General features: G+C 48.2%; 1 protein-coding gene across 9 annotated transcripts in view; it reads right to left on the bottom strand.

Annotated features, from left to right (window-relative positions):
- EP400 (E1A binding protein p400) overlaps positions 1 to 18,789 on the bottom strand; it is a 133,394-nt gene that overhangs the window by 81,538 nt on the left and 33,067 nt on the right. For 3 of the 9 annotated variants that reach the window (XM_023196863.2, XM_023196866.2, XM_023196871.2), the window contains exons 3-12: positions 15,394 to 15,493; positions 13,608 to 13,715; positions 12,727 to 13,112; positions 8,366 to 8,659; positions 7,283 to 7,468; positions 5,083 to 5,223; positions 4,473 to 4,551; positions 3,718 to 3,767; positions 2,947 to 3,004; positions 210 to 299 (exon numbers count right to left, since the gene is read on the bottom strand). In XM_023196863.2, coding sequence (XP_023052631.2) covers positions 210 to 299; positions 2,947 to 3,004; positions 3,718 to 3,767; positions 4,473 to 4,551; positions 5,083 to 5,223; positions 7,283 to 7,468; positions 8,366 to 8,659; positions 12,727 to 13,112; positions 13,608 to 13,715; positions 15,394 to 15,493 — 1,492 coding nt within the window. The remainder of the gene's footprint in view (positions 1 to 209; positions 300 to 2,946; positions 3,005 to 3,717; positions 3,768 to 4,472; positions 4,552 to 5,082; positions 5,224 to 7,282; positions 7,469 to 8,365; positions 8,660 to 12,726; positions 13,113 to 13,607; positions 13,716 to 15,393; positions 15,494 to 18,789) is intronic. The other 6 variants (XM_023196865.2, XM_023196864.2, XM_023196867.2 and 3 more) reach the window with 6 other exon arrangements.

Genomic DNA, 18,789 nt, shown 5'->3' with positions numbered 1-18,789 from the left:
GCAGGGAAAAAAGACAGTCAGGGCAGAGTCCTACACACAACCCAGGAGGGCCAGGACCTCCAGCTCAGGAGAGAGAGCAGCAGGAGGCACACAGGGACTGTTTTCCATAAAACAGGCACTGCTGCCTCAATGTATTATTATTCACATCTCACACGTTTTAGACGTTTCTTTGCACCTACTGAATGTTTAATAAGGTAGCAACAGCCTACCTTCCTTGGCTAAATTAGAAAGTTCTGTTTGGTGGTCCACGACACCTTCGTTTGCTTCCTCCTCTTCAATTGTTTCCTCTTCGTCGTCCACTAAAATGGTTATCAGCGAGCGTCACTGAGAGGCAACACCACTTGCATGTCTGTTACTCATTATACACTATAAGGCTTCAAAATTATTTTGCAGAGCTATTAAAGAAATTGAAACTGAGCTTTTAAACTTCTCAGGTTAAATTTAGAAATGATCATTTAATTAAATGAGCAGGAAAGTGGAAGCGTATTTCCCCTTCCATTTCAGGCTGTGAATGACAGCCCTGGTTTTTCCACACATGGCAGACCTTCTTCAGGCCAACATACGGGATGCTGTCAACCCTCCTACCTTCCTGCAGAGCCCCACTGCGGAAAGCCCACAAGCATGCCATCTGAGATCACTGTGAACTCATCATCGCCATCGCCCATCTCATGAGGCCCAGCCACATCAGCCTAACACTCTCCTCGGCTCTCCTGTCCTCCACAATCACCAGCTCAAGCCCGCTCCGCTCTCTTCAGCCCTCCAGCCCTGAACCTCACACCTCACTCGCCACAGAGATCTTGGCTCCTGGCAGAGAAAAGAGCAACAACCAGCATCCCCACAGCCAAATTCCCTCCGTCCACAGATCCTCTCCCCACCTGGGGGCCTGCACCGTCTCTCCTCTCAGCCGGCTCTTAACTTTTCCTCTCTCACAATCTAACATAACCTCTCTCCCTTCCCGCCATCAAAACTCCTCATTTCTTCACTACAAGACCCCCACTGCCCACCAAGAAGGCCTAGGCACCTGACCCCAACCACACAAGTCGCTGGGCCTCCGGGTGCTGCCTTTTCTGACTGTACTCGACACCCTGGCGGCTCACGACAGGCCTGGCCATCTCCTCTTCTTGGAAACGCCTTCTGCCATTCCTTCTGCCTTCTCATCACTTGGTTTCCAGAGTGGAGAGCTTTGGAAAAGAAAAGTGAAGACGACCTCGGGCGGTTAATTTGGCCTTCTCTGAGTTATCCTAAGACATCTTTAGGCATTAAATAGAAGCCAAATAAAGGTCTGTTTCAATACAGTTGAGCACCACATACGACATTTCTGCCAACAACGGACCGCATATGCAATGGGACCCTGTAAGACTGTAATACTGTATCTTTACATTAGCTTATCTGTGTCAAGATATGTTTAGATGCACAAATACCACTATTTTCCAATTACCCACAGTATTCAGGAGAGTCACATGTGTGCAGGTTTGTAGCCGGCGGCACGGGCTGCACCATCTAGGTTTCGGTGAGCACTCTGTACATTCACGTAACAGCAAACTTGCCCAGCAACGCATCTCTCAGAACACATACCCACTGCTAAGAAACACATGGCTGTACACAAATGTGCTCCTGAGAATGTGAGAAAATAAGGAAAGTGGAGATGTCAATCTACATAAAGCCAACCGCAGCTACCAGAGTGCAGGCCAGAGAAAAGGTGTTCCTCATGAAGAAATGACCTCATCCTTTTCAGGTAACAAGAAAGACACAAACCTACGGTACTCTGTTGTGGTTCTCTTGTTGTCTGAAAGGCCAGGGTTCAATCCATCCCCAGTGCAGGATGGTACTATCTAGAATTCAGCACCAGGCCAGGTGTGGTGGCTGACACCTGTAATCCCAGTACTTTGGGAGGCTGAGGCGGGTGGATCACCTGAGGTCAGGAGTTTGAGACCAGCCTGGCCAACATGGTGAAACTCTGTCTCTACTAAAAATACAAAAATTAGCTGCATAGCGATCCGTGCCTGTAGTCTCAGCTACTCAGGAGACTGAGGCAAGGGAATCGCTTGGCAGGGGCCTGAAAATGCCACTACAATGCCATGCCAGTGCTGGGCCATGTGCCCCCAGGCTCCTCACTCATCTGCCACATTGCTGTTTCGTTTCTGTCAATATGCAGCAGACCTGAACACCGCCAGTTTCATGCCAACAATATGGTCAAATTCCCTGTTGACTTCCAAATAAAAATCAATACATACCAAAGATCAATCTTCAAAAATTTGGAAAAGTTAACACACTTCACCAAATCAAGCCAATAAACCCATACTGATGCTGATCAAAGAGCCGAAGGAGAAACTGCAGGCCTTACCTGGCACCTGACAGGAACCGCCACACAAACACCCAAGCAAGTTTCTCCAACCTCTCTACTCCTGCTCTCCACTCTGTCTCTAAAAATCCATTCTAGTCCTGAGGACTTCTGTACTCAATCCACATGGGTTTGGAAATAGGTCGTGGCCGGGGCTGTCCCCAGCTCACATACCCAGTGCTCAGGTATCTGTTCTCATCTAAACGAGGTGCCAACATCTAAAATTCACATGAGTTTCTCCTGAAATCCCAATGGCTGGCAACCATGGGTCTACCACAGGACATACCAGGGCCACTTCTTGAGGACAGGAAAAGGCTTGGCCCTGTGCCATAGAAGCATGGGGCCCCAACACTCTCCAAGATGCAGATGCACCCAGGTTTCCAAACCTCACAAAAGCAGATACAACCATGTTGCTCCAGAAAACATCCCAAGTCCTCTAGAGATACCAAAAAGTATCTATACACTGAGAGACATCTGGATAAATACAAAAGTTGAACTTTCCAACCAGCTGAAGATGACAAGACTAAACCCCAAGTCGCCACAGCTCTGTGTGATCTCATCAGCAGCCCTGTAGACAACAAAGATGGCAATGAGGGGGAACAGACCTTCGTCATCAGTCAAAGATACGCTAGCTTTTCTTTTTCTTCCAGACATTCCTGAATCCTGAAAGAAAGAAAGAAAAACCACAAGCATGAGATCTAAACACTCAGAACGGGAAACCAAGACAGAAGTGTCCATGGGACAGGGGAAAGCCCCAGGGCAAGCCTGCTGGGCCGCCCTCAGCCTCCATTTGGGGTCGGGTCAGGGCGGGGCAGTCAGGGGGCAAGGACGTGATCAATGCTCACTGTGTTCAGCTGTCACTGCCAAATTAACAACGCACGTGAGACTGAGGCTCTAAAGCACCAGCATATTTTCAAAGTAGAGTCTATAATGAAAGGGAGTAATAGGCTGGCCGCAGTGGCTCATGCCTGTAATCCTAGCACTTTGGGAGGCCAAGGCGGATGGAATGCCTGAGCTCAGGAGTTTGAGACCAGCCTGGGCAACACGGTGAAACCCCATCTCTACAAAAATACAAAAAAAAAAAAAAAAATTAGTCGGGCGTGGCAGTGTGCGCCTGTAGTCCCAGCTACTCGGGAGACTGAGGCAGGAGAATTGCTTGAACCCGGGAGGCGGAGCTTGCAGTGAGCTGAGATCCGGCCACTGCACTCCAGCCTGGGCCACAGAGCGAGACTCCGTCTCAAAAAAAAAAAAAAAAAGAAAGGGGAGTAATAAGTAATAGTCACAGCCTATAAATTCCTCTGGATAAGAATGAAAAGGCCCACTCTGCTGGAGCTGCTTCCACTCCTCACACAGTACAGGAACAACCCCAAACTTACCAGAGAACTTTCCTGTAATGCATCAAATCCTTTAGGTCTCAATTCTTTCCCTAGAGAGACAAGAAGCACAGTTCATTCCCAAAACCCCCCACGCTTGGCGAGGGCGTCTCCGCTTTCCAGGCAGGGTCCTGCTGCCTCCACCCACGTGCAGGGAAAGGAGGGACATGTGAGTTCTGCCTCTTCCTCCTCATCATGCAGGGCAGTGGTTTTTACTAACTTGTGGCTCTATGCCTTTCAGCAGCAGCCACCTCTCAGCCTCAGGTTCCTCATCAATAACGGGGAAACACAGTGCCCACCCTCCTGGGGGCATCCTCAGAGGCAAACGAAACAGTGAATGCTGCCGCCACTGGTGCTGCGCATATCCTAAGTGGAGTGGCACATAACAAGTGGAGGCAGCTGCTGAAGAAATATCAAAGGAAGAACGACATGGAGGCGTCACCCAGCCAGGCACCCAGGGATCCTCCTGCATGGCAAATGCCTCAAGGAGCTCCTCACTCACTGTCCAGGGACTGAACCCCAGTTCTGTGTCCCAGAGTTTATCAACTTGGGGGTGCTGACTCACACCAGCACGTCTCAAAAGCACTGAAGCATAAAACTAGGATGGCCACACAAAGAGAAATGTAACAATCAGGCAGCTGGCTGATGAGCAGATGTCCTCTGTGGGAAGCCACAGTGCCAGGAGACTGCCTGCTGGGAAAAGAATCCGAACAAAGTACCACCCAAGCAGTGGTAAGCCTTTTTATGAAGGGTCATACCTCTCCTGGAAACTTTCTGTAAATTTAAGGCTTTCTTCCTTTTTTCTTCTAATTCTACTTGTAGTTTTATTTCCACAACCTAAATGCAAAGGATTAAATGAATAAGCACATTACTAAGGATGGGAATTACAGATGTTCTGCATACAAAACACTAAAACACATAAGCAGAGTCTAAAAACAGTGTTTTCCAGGCTCGTCAGTTTGGTGCTTTTTCATTTATTTCATACTAACTACATCCTGCCCAAGTTCTATTAGGTGGTGAAATAAGAATTAAAATTTCAAAAAAGGAAAGCAAGCGACCAAGCTGCCGCTCTAGAAGTAACCACGGTGGTGACCTACGCTAACCCTGAAACAACAATGCCCAGAGGCCTCCAGGCATGAAGCACCTCAGAAGGCGGCCGCAGTTGAGGTACATCCCCCGTCCAAGACAGACGAGGCATGAGCAGCTCATTCAAAGGCCAACGAGCAACAGTCCAGGAGAGTGCACACATTGCCGGCTCTGGCGCTCCAAAGCTTCCTAAGCAAGGTACCTGAGCTCTGGTCTCAGGAAGTAGCCTCACCAGCTCCGACAGGCTGATTCTTACGACTCCATGAAAACTGCAGCACTCGCCTGTTCAATATTCGACCAAAAGCACTCTATCTCCCGGGCCGTGGAGGCGGCTATCCGCCTCAGTCTGCTCTGCTCTTCCTTCTTCCCCCTTTCTTCACGGAGCTGCTTCTCCTCATGATGGCGCACCACAGTTCTAACGAGCTGGTGAATAAAAGTGCAAGAATTGTATGTTTTACTCTATGTCATGCTGGGAAAAAAAGGATATGTAACTTTTTTTAAATCTTCTCAGGCTAAAATTTACACAATTCACTGCCATATACATCCTTGTATGCTCTTAGGGTGGATTAGGAGAAACAGGACTACCAGCAAAAACCACTTTCAATATTTTGCTTGACTCTTCTAGAAAGTGTTTTTATTTTTTTCACTAAATACACATTATTTTTCTCAAAACTAGAATACCATATTGTGCTATAATCTTCCTTCCCCGTTTAATAGATGATTAACATCTCTCCATGCAATAAACATGGGTCAGCATCTCATTTCATGAATGCTGCATCAGTTACAGAAATTATTGGGCTGGGATAATTCACATTTTTAAAGCTTTTGCTTTAAATTGTCAAACTACTTTCTAAAAGTTTAGACACTCCACATACCCACCAACAGAACCTCAAATGGGTGGAGAGAATTAAGATGAGAAAAGCTCTGGAGCCCTGAGAGCACAATGGCTGTTACCCCCACGCCTGTTCTAGGGATGGAAATGTACTCAACTACTGCCCGGACTCTGCGCACACACCGTGCTCCCACTCAGCCTCCAATGGGACTCATTATCGTCAACACGGGCCCTGATCAGGGTGGGCTGCTCTGCGGCCTCTCCCTGTATACCCCAGCGAGAAGCAGGAGGCACGGGGAGGGGCAGGCCTGGCTGCAGGTGCATCACTCAGCTGTTGAGAGATGGCCTTGGCCTGCACCCTGTAGGTGCTGCACTGCTCTTCAGCCAACCCCACCAGCTCCCACTCCAGCCCATCAGCCAGCCCCCATCCATCTAGCCTGACATCCACATGTCCAGCCTGGCATCTACATATGTCTGGCCCCCTGCCCTGTCCAGCCTGGTGTCCACCATGTTCAGAACTATCTTCTTTGTGGAAAGGCTGGTTTAAGGAAGAATCAGGGTTTTTCTGAAATGCCTATGAATCTGACTTGAGACCCCTGACCGTCAGAACCCCACGGTTCTCACCCTGTGGTCTCGGCTTTTATCTGCCTAACCTACGTGAAGAGAGCAAGGGGGAGAATTCAGGGTAGGGAGTGGACAGGGCAGGGGACAGAGCACGAGGCCACAGCCTTAAGAGTACAGAAAATATGAACAAAGACCCTACAGCCCAAGAAACAGAGGCGGCGACACGGTAATAAGGAAGACAAAGAAGGGCCATGGCTGTTCACACAGTGAAAGCACAGCTGCTTCCCACTGAAGCCTGGGGTTTCTAGAAATCTACCACTTGTTCTCGCTTTTCTAGTGTTAGCAGTAGGGCCTCCAGAGTCTTCCAAGGACTCTGCACCTGCTTTGGCAACAGTTAGGAGAAAATAAATTCTCAGCCGAAACCAAAGAGAAAGCTAGACTAGAAGCCCAGGAGGAAGAGCAGGAGGTGGTGTGGCCAGGCAGGAAAGCCTGGGACAGCCCCTTGCTGCCCTTTGACTGACACCAGGGGCCTTCTAACTCTTAGCCTCTCAGCTCCCTGAACAGCCCCAGCCACCAGCCTGGACCTGTGGCACTGGAGACACCCTAACTCCAACTGGCAGGCAAAGCCTGGCAACAAAAGGAAGCTAAATCCACACCAGTGCGGAAGTGCGGGAGCACAGGCTTGATTCCAACAACGCATGCTGGGCTCTGAAGACACCACCTCAGAGACTTAATCACACAGCACAGTTATTCTCCAAACAACAGGGAAGTCTCCTTCCCAGACTTCACAAGTCAAGGTCTTTAGGGTGAGTCTGCCAGGCACGGTGGTTCACGCCTGCAATCCCAGCACTCCGGCAGGCTGAGGCGAGCAATTGCTTGAGCCCAGGATTCAAGACCCGTCTGGGTAATGTGGCAAAAAACACAAAAATTAGCTGGGCATTCCAGCCTGGACAACAGAGCGAGACCCTGTCTGAAAAAAAATAAGAAAAAAAAGTGGGTCTGGAGTCCTGCCCACCATTTACAGCACGGCAAACTCCAGCTCCCACCAACGCACACAGCACAGCAGCTCCACACATTCCAACCCACCTTCTTCGCAGCAGCCACCTTCCACCTCCTCTCCTGGGCAAAGTCTGTGGCCATCCACTGCATCTCCTCCAGCAGATAGTCCCAGTGGGCCTTGGGCCGTGGGGCCTCCTGCAGCTTCGGCAGACGCCTCTGGGACCACAGACCTGCTTTCCTCAGCTCCGCGACGCGCTGATGCACCTGGTTCTCCTGCAGGTGATAATACGGGGGATGGTGGGGTCGGCGTGTGATGGGTGTGTTCCACCAACTCACACACCAGAAATCTGAAGCCCTACTATGTAAAAGGCTCAGTCAGGCACCAGGAAGACAGAAAGCTCAAGGTCCCAGTTTAATATCAAAGGTAAGACTCAAACACAAAGGTCAAAGTGGTTCTAGGAGAGGTCGAGGAGCGTGTGACCTTTCCAGGAGCCTTAGAAGAAGCTGGAGCAACTGTCCTGCTCCAGCTCTATAAAACAGACTAAAACTTTAAAACCTTATGTTTCTACCAAAGTGCTTACAAGGGAAACCGTAGGATGCCTGGAATTTGCTTCTAAATAATCTGGAAGAGAGTGGAATAAACGAAATGAGACTAGCTGCATATTGATCACTGTGATAAAACCAGATCACGGGGAACATGGGGTTTATGACACTCTATTTTGATACACGATTCTTTTAATTTCCCTAATGAAGTTGAACAAAATAAATGCTTAGTCATCCAACCCAAAGTAAGTGCTAAGGGCTGGGCAGTGACTCTCAAGGACAGGGCTGCAGACCGGTGGCTGCATGGACCTCACAGCCTGCAGGGCCCCAGCATTCAAGCTTGTCCCTCTCAGCCTGACTCCTACACATGACCTCTCCCACCCTCGTCTACTGCCCGTATGAAAGCAGCCCAAGACTGCAGGTTTGATCACAAAAACACAGACTTCCTCCATGAGTCTGCTTCCAACAGGAAAGGCTAACCCTTGGTTTTCATCTTGTCTCTACTGATTCCCAAGCCATGTTGAATTGACCAGGCATTCAGTTTTACTCTACCACATTCTGGACAATTAAAACTAAATGTGCTTCACCGACTGGAGTACATTTTACAACTTTCTTAAGCATGCTCACCAGAGTTATCTGCTCTGTCAGCGTATCCTGAGAGCTGTCTTGGGACGAGGTGGCATTCTGAGCAGGACTCTGTGGTTTGGTGGGGGCAGATGCCACCACGCCGGGGGTCCGGGAAGTGACTGGAGACAGTGCCTTGTTGGTTGCTGAGGAGGGTCTATTTATTGGAGAGGACCGAGCAGGGGAGGGTCCTGGGCCGGAGCCACTCATGGGTGCCAGGGACGAGGTAGAAGAGGTAGGCAGAGGCCGTGGGCAGGGCGGGGCAGGGTCCACAGGGAGCCTTGTCGATGCCACCGTCTAAAGGGCAGAGCACAAGTGGAGCCAAGTGAAGAAAAGATGTCAGGGCAGCCCACGGTGCCAAATACCAGAGCGCCCACAGCATCAGAGATGCACACTGCCAGCACCTTCCACTCCATGACAGCGCGAGCAAACAAATCACATCCACAGCCCAACATTAACGTGTCCACAAACAAATAATACATCCCTCTACTTCCACAAAACCAAACAGGAGTTTTCATTATGAACTATCTTCAGGCCATGCCCAGTGGCTCATGCCTGTAATTCCAACACTTTGGGAGGCCAAAGTGGGAGGATCGCTTGAGCCCAGGAGTTTGAGATGAGCCTAGGCGACGAAGTAGGACCCCATCTCTACCAAAAAATTTAAAAAGTTGCCAGGTGTGGTGGTGTGCGCCTTTGGTTGCAGCTACACGGGAGGCTGAGGTGGGAGAACTGCTTGAGCCTGAGAGGTTGAGGCTACAGTGAGTCACGTTTGTACCACTGTACTCCAGCCTGGGCAACAAAGCAAGAAACTGTCTCAAGAAAATATAACGTAACGTAACGTAACATAACATAACATACAAATTCAGTGTGCCTCTCTCATGGCAGATGGGCTAAAAGGGTTAAAAAATCCTCCTCAGGCCAGGCACAGTGACTCACATCTGTAATCCCAGCACTTCTGGAGGCCGAGGTGGGCGGATCACCTGAGGTCAGGAGTTCGAGACCAGCCTGACCAACATGGAGAACCCTCATCTCTACTAAAAATACAAAATTAGCCAGAGGCCTGGTGGCGCATGCCTATAATCCCAGCTACTCAAGAGGCTGAGGCAGGAGAAGTGCTTGAACCCAAGAGATGGAGGTTGTGGTGAGCTGAGATCGTGTCACTCCGCTCCAGCCTGGGGAACAAGAGCACAACTCTGTCTCAAAAAAAAAAGTCCTCCTCTTCGCACCACCTGAACAACAGACTGAACTAAATTCACAGAGAACTGTTGCTGAGGACAGAGAGCAGGGAAGATGGGCTGAGTGCAGACTCATACAAGATTCAGCCCGTTCAAAAGCTGAAGGGAGACAAAGAACCGCTAGAACACACTCTCTCTAAGTGACTGTCCCATGGCACGGGTTTCTTTTCTTTGCAGCTGCAGCACTGTCCCCCGGCTGGCCACAGGCTTTTGGAAATGAAGTTTTATGAGAGCACAGCCACATCCACTTATGTGCTGTCTGTGCGTGGCTGTGTCTTCACTTCTGCCACAGAAACTGAACAGTCCGCAAAGCCGGAACATTCATTACCTGGCCCTTGACTGAGAAAGTGTGCCCGTCCTGCTCAACCTAGAAGTAACAGGTTCCTACAGACTTTGTAAAGGCTTCTTTAAAATCATTTTCCAGGCTGGGGCGGTGGCTCACGCCTATAATCCCAGCATTATGGGAGGCCAAGGGGGGTGGATTAGTTGAGATCAGCAGTTTGAGACCAGCCTGGCCAACATGGCAAAAGCTCATCTCTACTAAAAAGTAAAAAAAAAAAAAAAAAAAAAATAGTTGCCTAAGCATGCACAAGATATTACATGCATTGTAAAATGATCAGTAAATGATTTCCTGTACCATTGTTCTTAAGGAGATAATACAAAGTTATTTAGAGAGCTAAATTGTGAAATACATCATTTCTCTGCCGGAAAAAAAAAAAAAACAAAACTAGTAGGGCATGGTGGCGCACACCTGTAGTCCCAGCTATTCAGGAGGCTGAGGCAGAAGTGTTTGAACCCAGGAGGCAGAGGTTGCAGTGAGCCAAGATCGCGCCACTGCACTCCACCCTGGGGGACAGAGTGAGACTCTGACTCAAAAAAAAAAAGATAAAATAAAATCATTTTCCACAGCTGATTTTTTCAGTAATACAGGCAGGTAAATTAAATCTAAGAAAAACCACAGAGCTGCTTTAAGTCAGTATGTGGCCTGATGTGAGGAAGTGTTCAAAATAGAATCATTTCCACAAAAACCTAAAGCAAGCAACGTAAGGCCTAGAAGAGCTCAGCTGCCCTGACACGTGTCGCCTTTCTCAGAGTGGGTGCACAAGGGTTCACTGCAGACTTGCACACAAGGCCCCCAATCACAGCCCCACCAGTCACTGGCTTTTCTGGCCTCCGTTTTTTTAGATCTATAAAATGGAGATAATAAACATTCTACATCATAAGGTTGTCAGGTAAAGGAAACAAATAATGCCAATAAATCGCTCATCACAGTGCTTGACACCACACCTCACAAGTGATGAATAAGTGATAGCTATTATTGTTATTATTTCATCGTTATATACTTAAGATTTTGCCATAAATCTCAAACATAAAGAACCTGCAGGCCGGGTGCGGTGTCTCACGCCTGTAATCCCAGCACTTTGGGAGGCCAAAGCTGGCGGATCACCTGAGGTCGGGAGTTCAAGACCAGCCTAACAAATACGGAGAAACCTCGTCTCTACTAAAAACACAAAACTAGCCAGCATGGAGGCACATGCCTGTAATCCTAGCTACTAGGGAGCTGAGGCAGGAGAATCGCTTGAACCCAGGAGGCGGAGGTTGTGGTGAGCCGAGATCGGGCCATTGCACTCCAGCCTGGGTAACAAGAGCGAAACTCTGTCTGAAAAAAAAAAAGAAGAGAAAAAGAACTTTTAGCTTGGGCAGCATGGCGAAATCCCGTCTCTACAACAATACAAAAATCAGCCAGGTGTAGTGGTGTGTTCCTGTAGTCCCAGCTATTCAGGGGGCAGAGGCAGGAGGATCATCTAAGCCCAGGAATAGATAGAGGCTGCAGTGAGCAGAGATTGTCCCACTGCATTCCAGCCTGGGTGACAGAGCCAGACCCTGTTTCAAAACAAACCAAAACCCTGAACTCAAAGCCCACCTAGGAAATTCCTTTGTTAGTGAGGGAGAGGGTAAAAGGAAGGGAAGACTCTGCAGTGGGCTCCCCACGCCCTGATGTGCATCAAACAGAACTAGGAGGGCTGAGAGCCCTCCCTGGCCTCCCTGTCAGTGCCCTGTTGACAGCTGGCATCCAGGCTGTGGCATTTCGCTACTCCTTAGAAACCAAAACCAGTTTACTGTGGACATTCCAAAACCGCACTGGGCAAAATTCACCGGTGGGGGAGGAGGGGCATTTTAATTACCTGAAACATGTAACAAGCGGAATCAGTAACGCCTTACACATGTGTATCAAGCTGGATCAGTAACACCTTACACATGTGTATCAAGCTGGATCAGTAACGCCTTACACACGTTTGCAGACCACAGAGCATCCCAACAGCAGCAAAGCAGGCACCCAGGGAGCACGTCTGGTGGGTGGTGTGCAGCGCAGCTTTGCACTCACATGGAGCGAGGGTCAAGCCCTGCTCGTCACTTCATCACCAGGTAACTTGGGGCCAGCCCCAGAACCTCTGAGTGTTTGTCTCCACACTAGGAGAATGGGTGGCTGCCACCTACTTGAGAGTTGCTGGAGAGATCATAAGGGATACCTGACACCATGCCCTTCACACAACATGTGGGTGAGTCAGCAGGGGCCCATGGTACTAAGAATGACAATAATAACAGCTGTCTATTATTATTATTACTTTTTTTTTGAGACAAGAGTCTCACTCTGTCACCCAGGCTGGAGTACAACGGTGCAATTTCAGCTCACTGCAACCTTCACCTCCCGGGTTCAAGCGATTCTCCTGCCTAAGCCTTTGAAGCAGCTTGGACTACGGGCACACGCCACCACGCCTGGCTAATTTTTGTATTTTTAGTAGAGACAGGGTTTCACCATGTTGGCCGGGTTGGTCTTGAACTCCTGAGCTCAGGTGATCCACCCACCTCAGCCTCCCAAAGTGCTGGGATTACAGGCGTGAGTCACCAAACCCGGCCCCGTTCTCTATTACTTTAATAAAGATAATATCATAGAGCCAAATAAAACTATAGTGCAAGTACTGAATTAACTAATTGTTCTAAATTGGGGGAGCAAGCTGCTAAGAGAAAATATACAAATTACAGTGTGGTGTGACACCCTGTCTAACACCCAGGCAGCCAGCCAATCCTGCAAACCATTTTCTTTTTTTCCTGTATCTTTTCTCATACCTGTGGCAGGGAGGAAAGCTGAGAGGGCTGCACCTGCACCTTCCCAGGCGTGGGAACGTGGAGGGCCAGTGGTGCAGGCTGTGAGGGAGGGACGGGGAGTTGGCTGCTGGGGGGTGCAGGGATGGGAACATTGGGCTGCTGAGTCTTCACCGGGATTTGGAGCTGTGTCTGGGCCTCCACTGATTGCGGCTGCTGTGCAAACTGCAGCGCAGAGGAGAGGGCTGCGGTGGGAACACCGGCTGGGGGCAGCCTCCCGGGCAGCTGCGGCAGTGGGGTGTGCAAGCTGGCGGCGTTCTGCACGGGAGGCCCCGTGGAGGGGTCGTACTGCTGCTGACTCTGCCTCTGTCCAGTGAGCTGCGCAGCCTGCGGCGTGGGGGGCATTCCTCCTGCAAAATAAGAAAAGCGCCAAGAGCACTGATTCCCAAGTGTGGCAGCTTCCACCAGTGAGTCACAAGGAGACATGTCTGACACCCCGGTGCTTGTCCAAGACCCACCACACTCACACGAGAAGTCGGCCACAACTGAGCACACACAAAAGGAAAGAGAGGCGCTTGACCTTTGCAAGTCAGCATCAAGCAAAACAAGCACCAGATCGCCACAGGGCATCCCCAAAACGCAGCAATTGGGAAAAACACAGGAGTAAAAATTGTTGAAAGACACTATGACAAAGCGACGTGTGGCTCCCATTAGTGTGGCAAGAACATGTCTCCAGGGGCTTTGCACACGATATGGGCTGGGACTCAGAGATATATCTCAATTTCAGGCACCCCACGGCAAACACGCTACCTCCACTGCCCAAGTTTGAGTCTGGTGCTGGTTTCTGGAACCGCAGTGTACCGCCTGCTCCTGAGTGGGGAGCTGGCTCTGCTGCTGGGCCTTACCTTGTGCGGTCGGCATTAGCTGCTGGAGAGGAACGCCTGCGTCCGCCCCCGGGTGCTGGAAAACTACCCCTTGGTGACCCACTTCAAGGCGAGGCCTCTTAGACTGCTCTAGAATAATTTTCAAAAAAGGTGCAGTTTGATGTAAAAATAAAACCAGAAAAGTAGTAGAAAAAAACATGTGTGTTTTTATCATCTTTGAACAGGGAGGCCTTTCTATACATTAACTAAAATCCAGAAGCCATAAAAGATAAGGCTGATAAATACAATTTATCATTAAAATGTTGCCAATATAAGAAAAAGCTTCATAACAAGGCCAGGGACAAGCAACAACCTGAGAGGCAACGCGTGCGACGGACAGAGTTGGACTCGCTTAGCACTCGGAAAGCACAAGCACACGAGGAGCACCACAAGCACAGACGAGAGCGTGGAGAGCGGGCAGTGGGGCAGACTCACAGATGCCCAGCACACAGGGAATGAGGCTGCACAGCGTGCTCAAAACTAAAGAAACCCAAATCAGAACAAGGAATTTTTCACCCATCAGAGCAATGAGGATTAAATGACTTATACCTAATAAAACGATCAAAATGTGAAAGAACCAGCAATTGTTGATGGCAGTGAAAACTGGCCCTGTCCTTTTGGTGGGCAACTGAGCACCATCATTACCTAACTACACCTGCGCTTTGATGTAGCAATTTCATTTCCAGGCGTTTTTCCTTTAGAGATATCGACAGACAGTCGGGCGCGGTGGCTCACGCCTACAATCTCAACACTTTGGGAGGCTGAGGTGAGAAGACTTGAGCCCAGGAGTTCGAGACCAGCCTGGGCAATATAGTGGGACCCTGACTGTAGCCAAAATGCAAAAAGGCTTGCATGGAGCCGGGCATGGTGGCGGCGCCTGTAGTTCCAGCTACTCAGGAGGTTGAGGCACAAGATTTGCTCGAGGCTGCAGTGAGCCATGATGATGTCATTGCACTCCGGCCTGGGTGAGCCAGACCCTATCTCAAAAAATAAGGAGATACACAGACTGATAAACATGTAGGAAAAAAAAAACCATGAGACTACATGTTCAATCCTCAGTTCACTGTAACAGATAAAATGTGGCACTAACGGATGAACACTGACAAGGATCTGACGGATAAAGAACCAACCATCCCCATGACGGAACAGCACGTGGCACTGAGAGAGGGGTTATGACTTGAAGAGATGGCCTTTCCAGTTCATATTCTTAGACATAACAACGTATATACAATCCGATCGCATCGGAACTTTTTCAAAGTATCACGTATGTAACAATGCTTGGGTACGGAGAGGAAGGTCTGTGAGAGAGAATACACGAAACATTAGCAGTGGTTACTGCTGTGGCTAGGGAGTGGGCAGGTACCAAGCCAGAGGTAGGCTTAAGTTATACTCTACTGAACTGTTGAAGTCTTTTATATAAAAATGTATTAAGTTTATTATTTGAAAAAAATCAGCTTAAAAATATGACAACTTCAGAAAGCAGATGATTTTGTGTTGAGCTACACTGTGGTGACTCAAGAGCCTACAAATGCATACAGAAAATCAACATGGAATATACTTGCTCAACTGAAAAAGTCTTCACCTCAGGACACAGAAAAAATTCACATAAATATTGTTCAGCTGATAATCACCGTAAGAGAGGTTAATTTTCAAAGTAGGAAGAAATCAAGCTTAGCAACTGCTCTTCAGAAACTCATGGCAACTGTACCTCGGCAGCCCAAGAAGAGGGGGGCATTCCAAAGGCCACGCTAGCTGTGCCCTGACATACCTGCCATACCTGCGGAGGGCATCGCCTGCTGCCTCTTAAACAGGTCCGTCTCTACTGTGCTTCCGGCCCCTGCTACCAGGCTCCCTGAGAGGGCTTGCTGCTGGGAAAAAAGATGAAAAAATGAAGGCCATTACAAGAATAAACTCAAACTACCATAATTATCCCAAACATCGACCTCATTCCTTTTTAATAACAGAAATGTTATCTACCCCATGTGTTTAAATATACATGTGTAATGTATATTTATGTATAATAATTTAAAGTTCTAACTTACCTCTGGAGGAGAAAAGACTTGTAAAAGACATATTATTCTGGTTTTAATGGAATTTCAAATAAATGCAAACCTACAGTCCTTGGGAAACTAACTAGCTTTGCATATTGAATGATAACAAAAGGCCTAATGCTGGGAAACATGAGTTTCAGTTCTGAGACAAAGCTCAGCCGACCCGTCAGTCACACTGCCCAGCATAACTTCACATCCAAAAACACCAAATAATAAAAAGGCTAAATTGCCTTTCCACTGGAAAATGACACTAAAACCCCAATTAATAACTATCTAATTAACCTAGATTTTGTTTGTTTGTTTGTTTTTGAGACAGAGTCTCACTCTGTTGCCCAGGCTGGAGTGCAGTGGCGCAATCTCGGCTCACTGCAACCTCTGCCTCTCGGGTTCAAGCCATTCTCCTGCCTCAGCCTCCTGAGTAGCTGGGACTACAGGCGCCGCCACCGCACCCGGCTAATTTTTTGCATTTTTAGTAGAGACAGAGTTTCATTGTGTTAGCCAGGATGGTCTTGATCTCCTGACTTCGTGATCCACCTGCCTTGGCCTCCCAAAGTGCTGGGATTACAGGCGTGAGCCACCACACCCAGCCAACTTAGATCTTTAAAATGGTATTTTTATAGTTAGCACCCTACTTGAGACATACATATGTGAGATATATAGAGATATAAATAGACAGATGTTATTTAAAATGTTTAAAGTGAAAAAAAGCCATCACCAGGCGTGGTGGCTTACGCCTGTAATCCCAACATTTTGGAAGGCTGAGGTGGGAGGATCGCTTGAGGTCAGGAGTTCAAAACCAGCCTGGGCAACACAACGAGATCCTGTCTCTACAAAAAAATAAAAATTAAAATATTAGCCAGGCATGGTGGCACACGCCTGTAGTCCTAGCTACTCAGGAGTCTTGAGCCCAAGAGTTTGAAGCTGCAGTGATCTAGGACGATGTCACTGCACTCTGCATTCCGGCCTGGACAACAAAGCAAGACCCCATCTTTAAAAAAAATAAAATGAAAGAAGCCAATCTGAAAAGGTGACATGCTACATGATCCTAACTCTATGATGTCTTGGAAAAGGAAACTATAGAGACAACAAAAAGATGAGTGGTTGCCAGGTGCAAAGTGCAGGGAGGAGGTAAACAGGCAGAGCACGGGAGATTTTTAGAGCAGTGAAACTATAGTACTGTGCTAATGACAAGGCACTGAAGGCTCACCAAGGGCAACAAATGTACCGTCTGGAGGGGGACACGGATATAAAGGAGGCTGTGCACATGGGGTTGGGGGCAACGGGGTATGTAAAAAAATCTCTGTTCCTTCCTCTCAATTCTGCTGTGAACCTAAAACTGCTCTTAAAAAATCATGGTTTTTAAAAGTTTACACGGAAAGCTACTGGCATGTTCTCTTATGAAGACAGAAACCAGCCAACTCTTGGTCAGCACGGACTTAACCCTAACCCTCTTCCATCTGGTCACCATCCTCGCAATTAAAGTAAACGCTAAGAACTTGGCCGGGCTCGGTGGCTCAAGCCTGTAATCCCAGCACTTTGGGAGGCCGAGACGGGCGGATCACGAGGTCAGGAGATTGAGACCATCCTGGCCAACACGGTGAAACCCCGTCTCTACTAAAAAAATACAAAAAACTAGCCGGGCGAGGTGGCGGGCTCCTGTAGTCCCAGCTACTCGGGAGGCTGAGGCAGGAGAATGGCCTAAACCCGGGAGGCGGAGTTTGCAGTGAGCTGATATCCGGCCACTGCACTCCAGCCTGGGCGACAGAGCGAGACTCCCTCTCAAAAAAAAAAAAAAAAAAAAAAAAAGAACTTAATTACTAGTTGCTAAATCATTCCTTAAATCACTCAAAAATATTCACTCTACTTAGTGAGACATTTTAAATGTAAAAGTTACAGATACCTCAACAAAGTAACTTCAGTGAGAGGGAGCTGTTTGAACCAACTGCCACACAAGGCCCACCACGCAGCCACCACCAGCCATGCCACAGACTCTGTACGCACATGGGGAGAGGCTTAGGAGGAGTTACTAAAAGGAAAAATCAGCCCCAATACAGCATATGTAAGAGGAAGGCACTGCCATTTACATTTAACCAAGATGGAAGAGGAAAGATGATGAAAGGGACAGAGGGGATGGACAAAGAGAGGGCGGAAAGAAAGGAAAGAATGCTTTGAAAACAATGGCCTGGCAGTGCTCACCTCTGGGGCAGCATTACAGGTGACACGATTTGTGTGTGTGTGTGTGTTTCTAAATTTCCCAAATGTTCTATAATGAGCATGTATGACTAATGTAATCAAAAGAAAAGAGTATTTTTTAATAAACAAAACTTGATAAAGGGCTCTGTGTCCAGAAATGGCCAAGTACTTCCTATCGAGTCAAACATAATCCAGGTAACAAGGCTGGGCGCGGTGGCTCACACCTGTAATCCCAGCACTTCGGGAGGTGGAGGCGGGTGGATCACAAGGTCAGGAGATCAAGATCACGGTGAAACCCCATCTCTACTAAAAATACAAAAAAAAGAATTAGCCGGGCGCGGCAGCAGGCGCCTGTAGTCCCAGCTACTCAAGAGGCTGAGGCAGGAAAATGGCGTGAACCCGGGAGGCAGGGCTTGCAGCGAGCTGAGACTGCACCACTTCACCCCAGCCTGGCGACGGAGTGAGACTCTGTCTCAAAAAAAATAAAATAAAATAAAATAAAATAAAATAAAATAAAATAAAATAAAATAAACATAATCCACGTAAACATAAACTCTAGATGAAACACAAAAAAACATGAAAAGGTAGGCCAGTGATACAGGAAGGGAAATGATACTTGCAAGAAGGGAATGGAACATGGTAAGGTTTCCAGTTTCATGGCATTTGGCATGAGGGCAGCCCTAGCCTGTGCTCTATGGAACAGCTCAAACCTAAAGACACATAGCATCTCACGGGCTTGAACAAGAGGACAAAGAACAGGAGACAGTTGGAAAAGGAGGCCTCATATTCTCTCCCTAACCTCCACCTAAATCATGTACACAAAAACAGAATCCAAGCGAAGGCCCAAGTACTGAACTGAGTTTTCAGGTGCCTCCCGTCACAAAGGAGAAAGAGTATGCAGGTTTTTGTTGTTGTTTGGC

The sequence above is a fragment of the Piliocolobus tephrosceles genome, chromosome 10 (assembly GCF_002776525.5).
Source record: "Piliocolobus tephrosceles isolate RC106 chromosome 10, ASM277652v3, whole genome shotgun sequence".
Taxonomy (NCBI): domain Eukaryota; kingdom Metazoa; phylum Chordata; class Mammalia; order Primates; family Cercopithecidae; genus Piliocolobus; species Piliocolobus tephrosceles.
This window is presented reverse-complemented; position numbering and strand designations above follow the sequence as displayed.